The 17,916-nt window shown below is 55.5% G+C and overlaps 1 protein-coding gene across 1 annotated transcript in view; it reads left to right on the top strand.

The window, feature by feature from the left end:
* The first annotated feature begins 657 nt into the window (after positions 1 to 657).
* CREB3L1 (cAMP responsive element binding protein 3 like 1) overlaps positions 658 to 17,916 on the top strand; it is a 35,712-nt gene continuing 18,453 nt past the window's right edge. The window contains exon 1 of the mRNA XM_021684782.1: positions 658 to 858. Coding sequence (XP_021540457.1) covers positions 757 to 858 — 102 coding nt within the window. The 5' untranslated portion in view covers positions 658 to 756. The remainder of the gene's footprint in view (positions 859 to 17,916) is intronic.

Raw genomic sequence — 17,916 nt, 5'->3', positions numbered from 1 at the left:
AATGGAAATAACTCAGCTCCCACCTGAACTTATGGGAGAGTGGTTGGCAAAGCCTCAACAAGATGCCGAGGTTCCAGGAACACAGTTATTGGCTCCAGGATAATTTTGCTTCAAGCCCCTACGTTGATCTTCCAGAGAACAGAGACTTTGGCAAGGAAGATTAGCTTGCAGATGTCTCTTTAAAAGAGGAGGGACCATTCCTCAGGCCGCTCCCTCTTCTCATTAATATGAAATTTATCGTGAATATTGATGTGGGGGCGTGGCGCCTCGGCCAGCTGGGCTAACCAGCCAGGGGTTCCCGGTTTCACAGAGAGGAAAGTGACAGAAGCCGTGCAGAGGGAGACGCAGAGAGAGCAGAGCCCCGGGCAGCCACCCAGTCTCGGGGGAGCGCTTAGCTCCCCCACCCCCCGCTCCCACCCTGTCCGGGGGGCTCCTGAAGCCCTCAGCCCCACTCCCAGGCTCCCCATGGAAGCCAGCTGTGCCCCGGGAGGAGCCGGAGGAGGAGGAGTCGGCTAAATGCTTGCGGTGCTCCCGGGGCCCCTGAGCCCAGCCAGCTCCGCGCCGCTGCCCTAAGGCCCCCGCGCCCCCGGCGCCCCCTACCCGGGGCCGCGCCGCCTCCGCCCGCCCCTCCCCGGGGCTTTGCCCCGGACCTGCCCCCGCCCGCTAGCCGGCGCTCAGGCAGGAGCTCTGGGCCGGGCGCGCCGCCGCCCTGGAGTGAGGGAAGCCCAAGCGAGGGGGTCTCCGGAGCCGGCCGCGATGGACGCGGTCTTGGAGCCTTTCCCGGCCGACAGGCTGTTCCCCGGATCCAGCTTCCTGGACTTGGGGGACCTGAACGAGTCGGATTTCCTCAACAATGCGGTAAGACGAAGGGTCTACGTCCCCCTTCCACCACTCCGCACCCCTCTTCGCGGCGCGCCTGCCTCACCTCCCCCCCCGAAGGACCGGGTTAGAAGGGGGGAGGGGGGCTCGGTGCAGGGTCCCCGAGAGACACGTGTTGAGAGCTCTGTGATTCGGAGACTAGATCCCTCGACACCCCCCTAGACCCCGAACCCGGACCGGAGCCTCTGAGCTTGCGCTAATGCGCGCCCCTCCTGGGGGCTCCGTCCGCGGATACATTGACCTCGGCTTTCTAGAGGAAGGGGACGTCGAGGCGTCGGGGCCAGCCGATCCCTGGATATGAGCCCGAGAGACACCAATCCTGCCCCCTCCCACGTCTTCTAGCCGTCGTCCACCCACCCCCGGGGTTCCCGGACCAGATTGGGCGCAAAGTGGCGGCGCCCCTTCCTGCGCCCCCTTTAGGACCTCCGTGGCTCCGCGACTGGTTCTCCGCTGGGGGGCGCACAGGGAAGTGTTCGGAAGGCCAGGGACCCGACGCCCCTTGGGGGGCCAGAGCAGTACCCGGGTTCTGACCCAGTCCTGGAAACTTAGGGGTGCTGCCGCGGCCGCTCCGTGAGTTCCCCAAAGACCGACCTGACGCTCACGCTCAGATGGTCAGGGCAGCACAGGGTGATCGTTCAGGAGGGGGGAGATCTATCTCCCCATCTCTGTGTCTCTAGGTGTGTTCCTCTGTCCCTCATGTCTCCCTGACCTTGTCTCTCTCCCTGTGTCTTCGTGACTGTCTCTGTCTCTGAGCTTGTCCTTCTCTTTCTCTCTCTTCCCCTCCCTCCCTAAGGAAACGTGGCTTCTCTCTCTTCTTCCCTCCCTTCCTCCCTCTCTCAGGCTCAGCCCTAAAGTCCTGCTGCAGGGAGGGGCATGGGCTCCGAAACTCAAGAAAATATTTGGGTTCAGAAGGGCCTGCTAGGTTGAAATGTGGACAATTTGGGGAATCTGGTGGGATTCCCCCACACACACACCCCGGGCAGTAAACTGCCCATCTCTCTCTCTCTCTCTCTACACACACACACACACACACACACCTAACGGGTCTCTGCTGGCTGGCCTCTAGCTCCTGGGACCATGATAAACTTGGCCAGATAAGAGCCAAATGCACAGAGACTTTCAAGGATTGGGCATCTTGGACTTCCACTTCAGTTGTTCCAGGCTTCTAGACTGATGGTGGGGAAACAAGCCAAGGGACAGGAACCTGACCGGGACGCATGGGGTGTGAGGTCTCCCAGCCCTCCATTAGGGAGATCTGGGTCACCCTGCTTTCTGAGGATGGCCCCTGGTCCCAGTCAAAGGGAGCACACTTCGGCACACAGGCCAAGTGGAGGAGGGGAGAGGACTTGGGCTGGTAGTGGGGAGAGCAGGGTTCTAGGCCTGCCTCTGCTTGGGCATCCCACTGTGAGCCTGGGCCTCTGCTTCTTCGTCTATAAAGTGGGGAGAGGTTGGGTCAGGTCTTTCTAAGGATGGTCTGGCACAGGTCCTAGGAATAAAGTGGCAGGGATTGGGGGTTCCGTACACCCCTCCTGGAGTTGGTAACAGATACTGGTCAGAGGGAGAGGTGTTTGTTGGAGCGTGTAGCCTTGCAGCCAAGGCGGGTGATAGAGCCCTCCCCACCACCACAGTGAGGTGCCCTCAGCAGCTGAGTGGGGCTTTCTTCTGAATGAACTCTGCCGCCTACAGCCTCTTCCTGCTCCTCCATTCAGCCTTGTGTCCCCAGCTGCTCAGCTGGGCCTTGGTCCAGCACAGGAAAGGAGGCAGGATTAGACAGTGGTATCCAGCACTGGGACTGGGGAGGGAAAGCCCTGCTGGGGGCTGACCTTGAACTAGGCAGGGCCAGGCCAGGCAGGGAGAGAGGAAAGGATTTCTAAGAGGAGAGACCAAAAACTCCCAGGAGATTTGGTTCCTGGCTGTTCTGCTACCAGCCAGCTGGGCAGTTCAGACAGGTGGCTTTTCTTCCTCTGGGCCTTGGTTCCCTCATTTGAAAAATGGAGGTATAGATCCTTCCCCATAGTGGTGAGAAAATTAATTAAAAATTAATGGAGGAAAATGCCTGGCAGGTAAGTTTCTATAGTTAACTTGTTCCAGAAACTAGATGGGGTGGTGGTAAGAACTATGCAGCAACGAGTTGCTGTGGGACCTTGAGCAAGTCACTTTCCTTCTCTGGTGCCTCCACTTAGATGTCTAAGATCCCTTACAGCTGGGACCACATAACCAACCCTACCCCCAGCTCCCTCTTCATTCTGCATGAGGGTAGGGAAATGTTTCCAAGGTAAGGATGGGAAGGGATAGGGTCTGTGTGTTTCTCAGTCTAGAAGATGGAGAACAGGGTATTCACTATCCTGCTTAAAAATCCAGATAAAGACCATAACGTCACGTGGAAAATGTGTGTGGTCTGTTGCTCCATGCAAAAAGCAAGAACCCAAAATTCTGATGCTCACACTGGACACAACTCTGTAAGAAATACACATTCGCTTGGGCAGAGACCGAATGAGTATGCAATTCAAGTCAAGTGTGCTTGGAGGGGTCAGGGATGCTTTCCTTTTACCTTCCATGAAGATACCTTCATGCTGTTCCCAGCTTATCCGTGTGATTCTCGGAGACACCCCTCAGAAGGGGCTGTGCTTCCTGCCAGATGTGCAGGACTTCTACTCCCTCTCCCTCCCCCACCCTCCCACAGTTCCTGATGTGACCACAGGAGAGCCCTTGTCCCCTGTATCCTGTGATCCTTCAGCCCCTGGGCAGGTATGAGAGAGGGTCTGGTGCTCAGGAAACTGGGATAAAGGACCAGAGGGAGAACAGGTTGTGTCTCCAGATAGAGATATTAGGTCTATGTGCCTCTTGCCTTCTTCTGGCTAAGGAGAGGGGATGACTCTAGTTTCTCTAGAGAGAAATGGCTTTGGATCCCAGAGACACCCCAGCTGGGAGGGTGTGGGGAGGAGGAGGAGGAGGAAGGGGAGTGCTATTTTCTCAGATGGGAGCAGCAGGAAGCTGCAAGGATGTTTGCCCAGTATATTCATTTACCTCCCAGCAGTTGGGGAGGCCAGGTGTGGGAATGACTAGGACCCAGGGACCAGCCCAGGGGAAGGGAGGGGTGGGGGCTAAACCAGGCCCATAGCCCAGCTTCTCTGGAGCTAAATAGGGAAACAGAGAACCACCACCACCGCCACCACCCCGGCCTTGGGGGATTAGGGAGATTAGAGAAGTATGTGCATTTGGGTGTTCCTATGTCTGTGTGTGGGCCTTTAACAGCCCCTAAAAGGGGAGGTGTGTGTGTGTGTGTGTGTGTGTGTGTGTCTTTAAATTCTCACCAACAGGAAAGAGGACCTAAGGGCCAAGGCACTCTGGTCTCAGAGTAGAATCCCCTAGAAAAGGATCAGTGGGGAAGCCAAAATCTCAGGGCTCCAACTCAGGAAGGGAGATCTCCCCAGACACCTAGTCCTCCTCCAAAACATTGAGTTTGTTTGGGGCAGGGGTATTTTGTTTTGTTTTTGCCTCCCCCACTGGGATACAAGCTCCTTGAGACAGGGGTTTATCTGTCTTGTTCGCCGCCGCGATATCCCCAGGGCCCAACACAGTGCTTGACACAGAGTGGGCCTCAACCAAGGATGGCTAAATGGGCCCAGCCCAGACCTCACATATTTTTAGGGAGGAGGAAAAAGGGTGCTTTAGCTCCCAGCCATCAGGATCCTGCAACCCATACTGTCTCTGAGATTCAGGAAGGGATCGCCATGATTTCCAGGGAGTTGTCATTGCCTTGAGCCATCCACCTCCTATGCACAGAACCCCGGAGCCCCTGCACGAGGATAATGTATAATTAGTTGACCCACAGCAGATCTGAACTTGTGGCTTGGGCCTCATCTTTGAACATTGGCTCTAGGGCTTCCATCTTCCCCAGTCTTCTCTTGTTCAGGTTGCTCTGGGACTCCTGGATCCACACTCACCCAGCTTCAAACAAAGTCTCTTCTAGTCCTGCCTCAGGGCCTTTGCATGTACTGTTCCTGACATCTAGAATGCTTTCCCTCCAGTTCTCTCCATCCCATTCTCTTTAGTCCAAATGCCACCTCTTGAGAGCAAGCTCCTGACCACCTCAAGTGGGGCCCCCTCTCATTTTCTGTTTCAGCCCTTTGATGTCTTCATAGCCCTCATTCCAGTGTAGAGCTCTGTTACTGGCTTATTGTCCATCTCCACTGAGAAAGCAAGTTCCATGAGAACAGAGACCCTGTCGGTTCTGTTCATTGCCATAAACCTAGCCCAGTGCTGTGGTACAAAATAGGTGCTTAATATAGTAAAACTCCGCCATAAGAGACAAGAAGCCACGTCCAAAATTTTCGGTCCCGTAAAATGTGGAGTTATGTTATTTCAGGAGCAATGAAAAGCAGCGTTTTTCTGTTGGTCCATACTATCGCAAAAAGCCCCAAAGTAGAGCTCGTGGGACCTTACCACATGCAGCAGACCAACTTGAGAAAGCTCCAGAGAAGCACAACTGCATCACTTCTTTACCAACCGTCCCGCCCCGAGATAAGAGTTTTGCCCACCTTTATTTGAGGTGGGCCCCAGGCAGAGGACAGAGCCAAGTTTGGGTTGCCTTGTAGTGGACTTTGCTCCATTTCAAGGATTTACTGTGTTTGTCGAGAAAATTACTTCAGACTAGAGCAGTCCCTGGAAGGGAAGGGGAGAATGTTTTTTAAAAGACAGGCCTGAGCGTTCGAGAAGTGTATTGCTCATTCCAGAAGGGGCCCCAGGGTTCTCAGGGTCCTGGCCTGGCCAGCCCTGAGGGTGATGGGGATGCTGGATCCCACAAAAATGCTGTCTGTACCCCAAACTACGATGGGGTCCCTCCGGCTTCCCTGGACCAGCTGGGGCTTCGCTTGGTCGTTCTTCAGTACATGCATCCAGGCCTTTGACAAATGGGCACAGAAGGAGCCCCTTGCTGGTCACTATGCATAGCAACCTCAGCCACTGCCATGAGAGAGAGGTGAAGCTGCAGCACCACGGGGCGCTGGATGGAGCAGAGCAGGGCGGGCGCCCGAGGAGGAGCGTCCAGCCAAGATGAAGGTCACAGAGGGTTTCTTAGAGGAGGTGACCTGGCACACGCCGTCCTTCATGGCCCCATCCCTATTGGCAAAGGAGTTGCTGGAAGGCACTGTCTCTTTTGAGCATATAGAGGTATCAGTGTCCCCTGTGCAGATAAGAAAGCAGAGTTCGGACAGGAGGCAGGGGTCCCATGGAGAAAGTCTAGTTGGGGAGATAACCATCTTCTCTCTCTCTCTCTCTCTCTCTCTCTCTCTCTCTCTCGTTCTGGTTTGCACTTTGCTCTCTAGGGCGAGGAAAGTTTGGGCTCTCTGATATCAGAGGGGCCCCGCCTTCACTCTCACCCACTGCCACCGTCAGGGCACCATGGATGCCCGGAGCATTAGAAGCAGAGCCAGCGGGTTGCGTGGCTTGTGAGAGCCGAGGAGAGGCCCCCCCCCCAGCCCATCCTGTGCCCTGTCCTCAGACTCACTTTGGGATGCTGCTCCCCAGCCCACCTGGGAACTTGGACCTCTGCTCTCTGTAGCTCCCAGGACTCCCCAGGAGAGTCTATATATGCCTGGCCTGGCCTGGCTACTGTGGCAGGAGAGGAGAGGACCAAGGACACCCCCACCTTGTGTCTTCCCCTCCCCGTACCATGTGCCTCCTGCAAATCCCAGTACAGAGGCCCTCCCGGAGCATCCCTCTCTGGGACCTGGCTTGCCCCCGAACCTCCCTCAAGAAACCAGCTCCAGATGCTGGAGAACAAGCTGTTCTTCTGGAAGTCTCTGCGCTCCAGGGGGCAGGATAGAGGAGGAAGATTTGGGTGGAGTTAAGTCAAGACCATGAGCATTGCTTTGGCTGGGACACTGTGTAACCCCCTCAAGCAGATGAGGGGAAGTCAGAATAAGTGGCAGGACCCTTGACCAGGATGGGGGAGAAGGTAAGGGTGGGGGCGTCTGGTTCAGGAGAGGCTGGGAGGTGCAAGAGATGGTCCAGAACTCTGACCGTCACAGAAAATAGGTCAAGGGGATCGATTTCCTTGGGATGTCAGAGTCTGATCTCCATGACCTAGACATAGCATATCACCAACAAGGTCAACTTGAGCACTGGGGCAATAATGGGCTTCCCTGCTGTCAGCTTTGCTGTGAGTCCTCTCCCAACTCTCCCGGGACTGAGCCCTCACTGCAGCTTCCTTGGCCCTTGGCCCTTGGCCCTTGGTTCTTGGCCCAGGCACCATTTCACCCATCCCAGAGAGGCTGACACATCTGGGCTGTGGACAGCAGCAGCTGTCCCCCTTTTCCCCTTCCAAAAGGAAAACAAAAATGAAAGCAGCAGAGGAGTAAGGCAGGCTCTTCAGGCCCTCACGGAGAGCCAGGAGGCAGTTTTAAAGCAGCCACTGAGGGGACCTGCTTCAGAGGCAGGCAGGCCCAAGCCTTTGCCCACTGTGTGCCCCTCTGCCTGGACCGTCCTCACCTCTCCTCACCCCATTTCCCCAAACTCACTGTGTGACCTCGGGCAAATCACTTCCCCTCTCTGGGCCTTGGCTTCCTCACTGCTGAACTAGACAGAGAATTCTTTGAGAGCAGGAACGTCAGACAATTACTTTTATCTGTTGTCTAGTTATAGCTATAGGGACTGAGTGCTGAGGAAATGCTTATTTATTGGATGGATGGATGGACGGACGGATGGATGCATGGACGGACGGATGGACGGACGGATGGGATGGATGGATGGACGGACGGATGGACGGATGGACGGATGGACGGATGGATGGATGGATGGATGGATGGATGGACGGACGGATGGACGGATGGACGGATGGATGGATGGATGGATGGATGGACGGATGGATGGTTGGATGGATAGAAGGAAGGAAAACAAGGAAGGAGTGGGGAGGGGTGATGGATGGATAGACGGGTAGATGAACAGATAGTGGAAGAAAGGACACTTCCACACTTCCAACTTTAATGATACTTTTTTTTAAAGCGGATTTTATTTTTTATTGAAATAGTGAATTTTAACCTAAATTCCACATCTACCTTTCAATTTACCATACTAGCCTTTTGTATCGTAAAAGAATATATATGGTGCATGCATATGAATTATAAAGGATAATAAAATAGATACATGTGTACTCACTAGCACCATTGAAGATCTAGGCCCAGCTCTGAATATCTGGGTCTCTCAAAGCCGCATGAGTTCGGGGGAGAAGTGTGCTAGGGACCCTGAATCCACTCCACTCTGGGCAGATTCTGAACAGGAATGTCCTGAGACCTGGTGCCTACTCCCAGACCCAACCTGACCAGACAGCGAGTCCACAGGTCAGATAGCTAATACCTCAAAAACATACCAGAGGTGGGGTGTGGTGGCCATTAGTGGTCTCCTTTAACGGCTCAGACCTGGGAGCAAATCTTGGCTCTCACCATTTGTCATCTGTGTGAACTTGGACAGGTGCCTGAACCTCTCGCAGCTGATTTTCCTCATCCATAAAGTATGACCATAGAACATAGGGTTCTTATGAGGATTCAGTTAGATAAGGCCTAGCACAGTGCCTGTCACCTAGTGAGGCCTCCATAAATCATAGTTGTTGCCACTCGTTTTATTCTGATTATTGTTGTCATGGTCTGAAAGGAAGGTCCCCAGCATTGGCCAGTCCTTGGAGGAAGGTCCCACCGTCTCCATCCCTTTCATGAGCCCTGGTTGTAGAGATTTTATTTCCCTGTCTGTCTGACCTCTTGGGAGCTGGAAGGCTCTTTTGAGTAAAGACAAAAGATGCCAGACCCCCTTCTTAAGGCTCTTTCTGGGCTTCAGGAAGGGGATGGCCAGGGATGAGCTACATTGGGGCCCCAAGTGGGGAGCCATTTGCATGGAATTTGAAGCCATAGTTTGTACCTGGCTCTGTACTGGGTGTTGAGAATGGGGCAGCAGAAAATCAACCATTCCTTCAACAATCAGTTTGCTTAAGAGCATGAGCTCTGCATTCAGAGCCTGGGTTCAAATCCTGATTCAACCTCTTGCTAAATGAATGAACCTGGGGAAGCTGCTTAACTTCTCTGTGCCTCAGTTTCCTCAACTTTAAATGAGGGTACTACCTTATCTTCTGAAAGTTAAATGAGATACTACATGGAAGGAGCTACAACAGTGCCTGGGACACAAACATTAGCTGTTATTATTATTATTTTCATTATTAGGCATACTATATGCTAGGCCCTGTGTAAGGCCCAGCAGAGGGTTCAAGGATGAACTCCATCCTGCATCCTACCCTCAAGGAGATAAAAGTTCAGAAGGAGAGATGGGTCCCATTGTGCCTACTTAGAGTTCAAGGCATGATACTGACCAGTAATCCAACAATCTATAAGTGCTATAGCAGTTCAAGAGGGACATCAGGTGGTACAGGTGGGCAACCAAGGAAGGCTTCCTAGTGGAAGTGGCATTTTAATTGGGCCTTAAGGGATGATAGGAGTTGGAATGAAGAGATAAAGGGCAAAGGCATTCCAGACACAAGGAATGGTATAAGCAAAGGCCCTGGAGCAATGGAGCTCACAGCAGTTTTGAGGAGCTAGGAGTGGTCATCCAACTAGGATGGAGGGAAGAGAAAGATGAGGGTCTCCAACTACAGTGGTAAGTTGAGATGCATGTACAACAGATCTTGAATGTCATGCTTAGGAGCTGGGAGTTTTTTCATCAGGCAGGAGGGAGCCAGTGATAGTTCTGAGCTGGACAAAGTTGTGGTCCCCACAACTCTGAACTGTCTCAGTGCTAGGAGGTCTAAGGTTCATTAGGAATCTGCCGTCAGCCTGCCTGGATGCTGAGGGACCCTGCCCAAAGGGAGAGAGGACTGTGGGCCCTCCCTGAGTCCGGAGCAGCCTGAGGCAGTAGCTAAGCCCAGGTCCCTTCTCTTCTCTGACTTCCACCCTGTGCCCTGATGTGACTCTCACACTGGGCCAGGAGTACCAGTTCCCATCAGGCTCTTTCATCCCCAGCCCTCGGGCCAGGCTGACCTGGAGAGGCCCAAGGCGACTCCACCCTTGCAAAGGAACAGGCTTCCCTCTTCAGGGCTGAGAGCTCTAGCCTGAACCGAGTCCTTCCTCCTGGCCCAACCCCAGGGCCCTAATGGGGTTCCCCCACCCCTCCTGCAGCTCCGGACCCTCCACTCTCAGGCAAGGTATGTCCCTGTAGGGCCCAGGGCCCTCTAGAAGGATCTGAGCCCTCCTTCTGAGGCCAGCCCAGCCTGGCACCCTCACCCCCTTGGCCCTCACACCCAGGTAGCTGGGACGAGATGCCCAGAGCCCCTTTCATCATCCTCCCGGAGAAGAGGCCCAGCCCTGCCCTCCGCTGCCCCAAGGCCTTCACCCCTTCCTCTCCCAGAGCTGCAAATCAGTTCCACATTTGGGATCTGGCATGTACTGTCTGCTCAGAACTTTCCCCTCCCAGTTAGCTCAGGCTCCCATCTCCCCCCACCCCACATGGTCAGCCCATGGGGTCTGCAGAAGGGGAAGGGCTCCTGCCTTCAATGACCTCTGAAGAGGTCCGAGAGGGAGCCAGACTGCAGCCAGGTACCAGAGGGACCATGGACAGGAGGCCCTCCCGGGGAGAGATGAAAGAGAAAGGGTAGAGGGGGTGGGGCGAAGGCAGAGCTTGAGCAAGCATATGAGGGGATGAGGGGTTGGGGGTGGTGAGGGAAGGAGCGAGGTAGTTCCCAGCTCAGCACATTCCTGAGACATCTGGACGTGCTGGAAGGGCCCCAGCTGGCCTGCATGGCTGTAGCTCCAGCTTCTCTACTCTGTGATGTCAGGACCCAGCACTCCCCCTCCTCGCAGAGTCCCACTGGCCTGAGGTCCACCTTGGGGCTGAGTGCGGGGGTCTCCTCCCCAGACCCTTCATCCCCAGTGAGCAAGAACGAGGCCGCTGAGGCCCTGGAGGAAACGCCTGCCCCGGAGGAGGGCCTGGGCATGGCAGTAGGAGGCCCACACCAAAGACCCAGGGGTTTGCCCATGCGGCTGACTCAAGGAGATTCCTCTTTGAGGCTGATGCCAGTCCCTCCCTTCTCCTTGGAAGGGAGATCGAGACAGAGGAAAGACTCTGGAAATGGCCGCTTCCCTCAAGCTGTGTGATCCTGAGCAAGTCCCCTCCCTTCCCTGGCTCTCCCTTTTCCTCTCTGTAACAATAATAATAGTAATAATACCAGCTCCAGGTCAGTGAGACCCTTCCACGCATCCTGCGTTGTGTCAGGCACTTTACAAATGTCATCCTTTATTGAAACCTCACAGCCAACCTAGTAGTTAGAGATCAGTACCCCTATTTTAGAGCCGAGACTGGGGCTCAGAGAGGTTAAGAATGTTGCCCAAGGCTACACAGTAAGTAGCAGAGCCAGGATTAGAACTGGATCATCAGTCTGCCTCCCTTGCTCTTAACCGTTGAAGTACATTGCCTCTGTCAATAAAAGGGGATGGACCCAGTGATGCCAGAATTCTTTTCAGCTCGAAAATGGTGATGATTTTTTTTGGCTGTTGTGGGGCTCTTCAAGAAGGGCAGGGGCAAGCATTAGTCACACACTGGGTGGGGGGAGGAGAACAGAGGCAGCTGGCTTTGAAGCATCTGATGGGTCAGGAGTCTTTGGAGGTCCCCTCCCTTGGAGTCCCAGTGAGGTCCAAACCCCTGAGGCTAGAGCCACAGCCTGATCCCCAGCCGAACCCAGGGGTCCCACACCTTCCCTGAAGGAAAGGAGTAAATAAGGAGAGAGAATGCAGCTTCTTCCAAAAATAAAACCTGAGGACAACTCAGACAGTCCGGGACAGCTGAGGAAGCCAGAGGCCGAACGCTGAGTGCACTGGAGAGAGGGAAGAGGCCAAGGGAATTCCAGCCAGAGCCGGGTGGCAGGCTCCAGCTGAGGAGGGCCTTCCAGCTGGCCAGGGTTCCCGAGCGCTTGGCTGGGTGGCCGCGGGGCTCTGCTGCTACTCTTGGGTCTAGTCAAACCCTGGGGGCAGCTGTTACGGCACTGAGGGGGGTGGGGGGACTCTGGTCCCCAGGAACTGGTCTGTCTGGGGCTTAAGAACAAAAAAGCCTTGGGAAACAACAACCTGGATACAATAGGCCCCACTAGGGAGGAGCTGAGGGAAGGAGGCCAGGAGCTTGCAAGCTGGCATGGAAGCAGAATTCAGGGCTGTCATTCCTGGAGGCTCAGCTGCAGAAGAAAGGCCTCAGTCCATTAGCTCACTGGCACATTCCTTCATTTACCCACTCATTCAGTCCATCAGGCAGTCACTCGGCAAACACCTGAGCACCCACTACGTGCTGGGACCAATGCTGGGCTTTGGAGATACACCTGAGAACTGGACACAGCAAGACATAGAGGCAGTATGGCTGGAGCATCTCAAGCTATACTAAGGGACCTGGAAACTATCCTAAGGGCAGTAGGGAGTCATCGATAGATACTGAGGAGGAGAGTCACATAGTCATATGTGCTAGAAGATTCCTCTTAACGGAAGGTGGAGAATGCTCCAGAGACCGATCAGAGTTCACGCCTTAGACTTACCTTCACCAATGGGGTATTTCACACCGCTAGTCAGAAAGCCTTTTGTGAGCAGGAATTGGGCTTTGTTCATCTCTATATCCACAGGCCTGGGCACGTAGTAGGTGCTTAGTAAATACTGAACGAATACATAAGTGATGAATAAATGGCTGTGATTAGATGCCCTTATTCTCCAGAGGTCCCCAGTGCCAGCCCTGGCACTTAGTCTTCAGTGTCCTGAGCTGTCCCACAGGGATCCTCTGGCCACCGTGTACGGACCGACATCTCCAGCAGCCAGACTGTGGGCTGCTGGGCCCTCAGTGGTGCCAGTCACAGCTAATCCCAGCCCTGGGCGACGGCATTCACTGCCACCGCTTCCTCCTGCCCAGACAGTACCTGGCACTAACCCCAGGGTTGGGCCACAGTACATGGGCCGCCTGGTTGGAAGATGCCAGGGGCTGGCCAGGAACCTGCAGGCCAGCTCTCCACTTTCCTGAAGGATCTGCAGCCTGGCTGGGGAAGGGTTACCAGTGTCAGGAGAGGGAAGTGGAGAGCCAGACCAACAGGGCTGGGGGCTATGGAGAACACGCATGCCCTCCCCAGGCCCTGCAGCGCACGCGGAAGCAGCCTGTGGTGGGTGCCAGCCTGCGTGTTCCGCTCTCCTTCCTTTCTCCAGCACACGCATGGAAAAGCTCAGTCCCCGTGTCATCCCCTCCTCCAGTCCCAGCCCTCACTGTCCCAGCCCCTGGCGAGCCTGGGACTCCCAAAGCTCCCTCGCTGGGGGTCATATGACTCAGGCATGTGGGTTGGCGCAGTCAGCACTTAGTTCTGTGGTGGTGTGACATGTTGTGTGTGTTCAAGTGAGAGGGTGCAGGGCCGTGTCTAACCATCTCTGGGGTGGCTGCACGTTTGTGTGTGTGTGTCCAGGAGAATGTGTGTCCATCTGATCACACCTGAGGAGGGCGTCCTTGTTGGGGCTGTGTTTAGTGCCTACCGGTGTCAGCCTAGGGGAGCCCCTGAGTGGGCGTGTGCCAGGCTGTATGTGGAATGTGTCCGTGGATGTGGATCTCACGTTGTGTGGTATCAGAAAAGTGGTGTTTCCCCGTGTAAGAAGGAACCTCACAGCCCATGTCTGTGTAGCGCACGCACACGTATGCACACACATACACACAGAGAGAAGCATTTCTGCTTATTTGGACTTGGGCTCTGTGGTGAATAGTTCGGTAGAGGGAAAATATGAAACCTCAGCAGCCGCCTTCCGTGGGCCTGTGGGGAATGGGGGATGAGAGTGAGGTTGGAGGTTGGAACAATGTGTCCCCCTTAACCCCCATGCCCTTGCCAGGAAGGCTCAGGGACTGGCTCCAGGGACCGGAGAACTGGCTCCATCCCTTCCCAGTCCCCAGGGAGGCCAGGACAGAGGAAAGGAGCCCACTCTCTGAAGACTAGTTCACTTCACCCTGTCCCTGCCTGCCACCCCTGCCTCAGGAACACGGTCTATAACAGATGGGGTAACTGAGACCTGGCCAGGAGACACCACCTGCCCCTGCCCAGGTCTGCCCCAGAACACAGCTGGATCTTGAACTGGGGCCTCCAGAGTCTGAGTCCAGGGTCTTTTTCCCTTCACAGGACAACTTCTGATTCTGGCTCTGGGAAGGGGGCCCCCAAATGCCTGGATGGTGATGCTTAAGAACAGGGAGGGCCTGACAACTGGATACCCAGGGGCCCACCTCCCCTCCCCTAAGTCCCTCCTTGTCTCCCTTGAGCCTACCCCTCCCCACACACACACACATATCCACACACGCAGGGCACAGCACTGACTCAGACTCGTGGCCCTTCAGCTTGAAATGGGGTCGATTTTCTAGTGACCACGAGGCAAGTAACTGTCCCGGAATGTATGGGTCAGTATGGGGGGGAGGGGGGCATGTGGCCCAGTCTGTGGGGGAGGGAAGGAAATGTGAGAGGACTCTCCTCCCATCTCTCCCCAGAGCTCACTCTCGGAAGGAATGTCCGGGCTCGGGATTCCCCCCTCCCACTCCTTATCCCACAGCTCAGCCTGGACCCACTCTGGTCTCCTCCCTCCTTTCCCCAAGCACAGACTGAATCAGCGCGGGCGAGAGGAGAGGCAGAAGTCAGGGCCCGGGGTGCACGCGCCGTGGGGCTAGGGGCGGAGGGAAGGGGGCGCTCTGAGGCTGCCCCAGGTCTGGGGAGAACTTTCTCCCACACACCCTCTCAGACAGCTGCACTCCCAGAGCTTTTCCCTCTCTCTGCATTGATCCCAGTGGAGAAATTACGGGAGGGGAACTGAGAGGAGCTTCAGATGGTCCTGTTACCGCCCCAGGAGCGTTCCCACTCCCCGCACGACCAAGGACCCGCTGCCCCGTCACTGCGCCCTGTGGTAGGACTGTTCGCAGAGGGACGGAAGGAGCTGAGCTGGAAGAGCCGCCAAGGGACATAAGAATTGTGGCTCGGCCTCCCCTGCGAGCCGGGGACTTCCGAAGAGACCCTCCCTCTCCACTTCCCCCCGCTTGCTCGGGGGCCGTGCAACTCATAAGGGTCTGGGACTGCGTGGGGCTGCCGGCCCCCTGGGAGCTCCAAGGGGCCGTCCGTGCCTCTGCCGCAGAAAAGGACACACAGCCGGACCTAGCGCTCCGGGCCCTTCCCACGCCCCCGCGGTGCGCGAAGCGGAGAACGCTCCTCGCTCGCGCCCCGCCGCCGCCGGCTGCCCGCAGCCTCCTCCCATTGGTCAGGAGCTCCGCGGGTCGCACCAATGAGCAGGCCTGACTCCGGCGCGGGGCCGCCCCGGTGCGCAGGCATTAACCTCTGGCGGGCCGCGAGCGGCTCGTGGGACCGCTCCTTCTTTACATTTAAAGGGCTGGCGGCTGAGCCCAGGCTCCGGGAGCGGGCGCCGCTAGGAGAGGTGTGCGCGGGGCGGGGGGCTGTGAGCAGCAGAGTCCGAGACCTCTCCGCGAGAGAGGGAGAGAGAGAGAGAAGCCGGGGCTAACTGCGCGTGGCCTCCGAGAAGGAGCTTATGTTGGCATGACTGTAGGAAAAAGTCTTTAACGAGGAGGGAAACAAATCATAATATTTCCTTCTCTGGCTTCCCATCCCGGTTGCCTGGAAAGGCACCCCAGAAGGTTCACCAGCCCCATGGGACCCTATCCCCCTCTGAACGTTGACCCACGACCCCCTGCTGTTTATAGATTTGATAAGGGAAATCTGTGTTCTAAGGTGGCCGACCAAGCCAGCTAGGGAATCCCAGTCCCGGGCCGTTCGGGGTTTTCCCTCCTGCCCCGCCTGCCCGGCGCGGGAAAGTGCCACATACACGGAAGTAAAAGTGTATAAATTACCCTCTTTGTGCTGCGGGCACAGACCTTTGGAGATCATTCTCCTCTGAGCCCGCCAGCGTTAAATAAACCTCCCATCCTCCAAGATCTCCGAGTGCTGCTTGGTTCCTCCGTTAGACGATCCAGTCCAGGTTCTGTAACAGATTAAGACCCCCCTTCTTCCCCCAGGGCAATAATTTCCTTCCGATAGTAGTGAAACCTCAGCTTCTAGCGTGTGAACTAGAGGTAGAGCTGGGTGTGGTTGGGGGGGAACCTGGGCATGCTGGAGCTGAGGAGGCCTGAGATCCCCAGAGTGGGCTTTCCAAAGTTGCGGGAGGGTGGGTACCGTGGAAGAAGTGAGAGGACAAGAAGGTGACCCCCATTCCTGTGCAGCCTCAGAGCTTCAGAGGACCCCCTCCCTCAACATCACCAACTCACTGTGTGACCCTGGGTAGGCCTCTTTCCCTCTCTGGAGGTTGGTTTCTTCATTAGGAAATGGGGTGAGAGGAACAAGAGGGAGGGCCATGGGCTTTCTCAGGCCCCTTCTGTCTCTAATGTGATGATACCAATCAGCCATAACTGAGCTGCTTTGAGAAGCCAGGCACCAGATAGAAATCAGGCTACAAAACTCTCTGAAGGGAGTCCCTTCTGGCCTGCTTCCATGAGCAGGAGGTTAGCCTGGAGGTGATGAGACATGCCCACCATTGCCAACGGGGGGTCCGACCAGCACACAAGGAAGCCCTGAGCAAAGAGGACCGGGTTTTCTGAGTGTCCTCCACTCCCACCCTGCCTGCCCCTTGGCCGCCCTCCCCTTCCACTTGGCTCCCATCCTCTGGAAGCTCCATCCTGCTGGGCCTTGGCTGCCATTTCCAGCAGGTGGGGGCTGCCCACAAAAGGGGGCCAGCTGAGCTCCCTGAGCAGGTTTCTGTGGACACCCCGAAAGGGGTCTCTTAGAAGGACCTGGCTCATCTGCCTGGAGTTAAGGCCTTCAGGGACCCCAGCCCAGACTGGAGGAAGCATTTCTCCTCTCCCAGGCCCCAGGAAAGGGCTTGGCAAACCCTTATCGCCTGAGAAGCAGCTGCTGGAGGAATACCTTAGCAGCTGACTCACTGCCCTCCTTCCTCACAACACCCTCCCACTGGGCCCCACACCAGGCCTCTGAGAGACCCTGAGAGAGAGAGCAGGGGCAAAGCACCCCCAGCTGGGCTGGCCCAGGCCCTGCAGAGGGTGTAGCTAGCACAATCCTGCCTGGGGCTGGCTGGATGATGGGCGGGGGGGGGGGGGTACCCTGTAAATGGCCTTAGTGTGGGATCACAGTTATTCTTAGAGATGTGTTTAGTACTAGTATCTCCTGGTACTGCCTCAGCCGAGGCCCTGATGAACAACTGACATGCTGATGGCATTGCCCTCTGGGGTACAAGGCCATGTCCCTGCAACAATAGTTATCATGGGCCAGGTGCTGGGATTCAGCAGGTGAACAAGATATAGATCCTGCCTCAGGGAGTTTTCAGCCTGGCCAACAGGCAGTTCTTGAACAGAGGAATGTCTGCTACAGTTGGGGAAGGACTGGGCAATGAGGGGTTGTGGACACTTCCCTGTTGTACTTGGCTTTCCTGGGCCTCAGTTTCCTTATATGTCAAATGCAGATATGCAACTTCCTTATCTCATTGGGTAATCGTGAGGATTAACTAAAGTCGTGCTTTTTAAAGCACTCTGGAAGGTTAAAATCACAGTAAGAGCGCCTGGGTGGCTCAGTTGGCTAAGCGACTACCTTAGGCTCAGGTCATGATCATGGAGTCCCAGGATCGAGTCCCGCATCGGGCTCCCTGCTCAGCGGGGGGTCTGCTTCTCCCTCTGACCCTCTTCCCTCTCGTGCTCTCATTCTCTCTCTCAAATAAATAAATAAAATATTTAAAACATAAAATAAAATAAAATAAAATCACAGTAAAAATGTAGGGTAGATGATAAGTTCTGGCAAACTGGGGAAAGGGGAGAGAGTACCTGAGTCAATGGGTTTCTGCATTTATTTTGTCCTTGATTCTTTGATCATTCTTTTTTTTTTTTTTAAGATTTTATTTATTTGAGAGAAAGAATGAGAGAGAGCACATGAGAGGGGGGAGGGTCAGAGGGAGAAGCAGACTCCCTGCCGAGCAGGGAGCCCGATGCGGGACTCGATCCTGGGAC

The sequence above is a fragment of the Neomonachus schauinslandi genome, chromosome 11 (assembly GCF_002201575.2).
Source record: "Neomonachus schauinslandi chromosome 11, ASM220157v2, whole genome shotgun sequence".
Classification (NCBI taxonomy): domain Eukaryota; kingdom Metazoa; phylum Chordata; class Mammalia; order Carnivora; family Phocidae; genus Neomonachus; species Neomonachus schauinslandi.
This window is presented reverse-complemented; position numbering and strand designations above follow the sequence as displayed.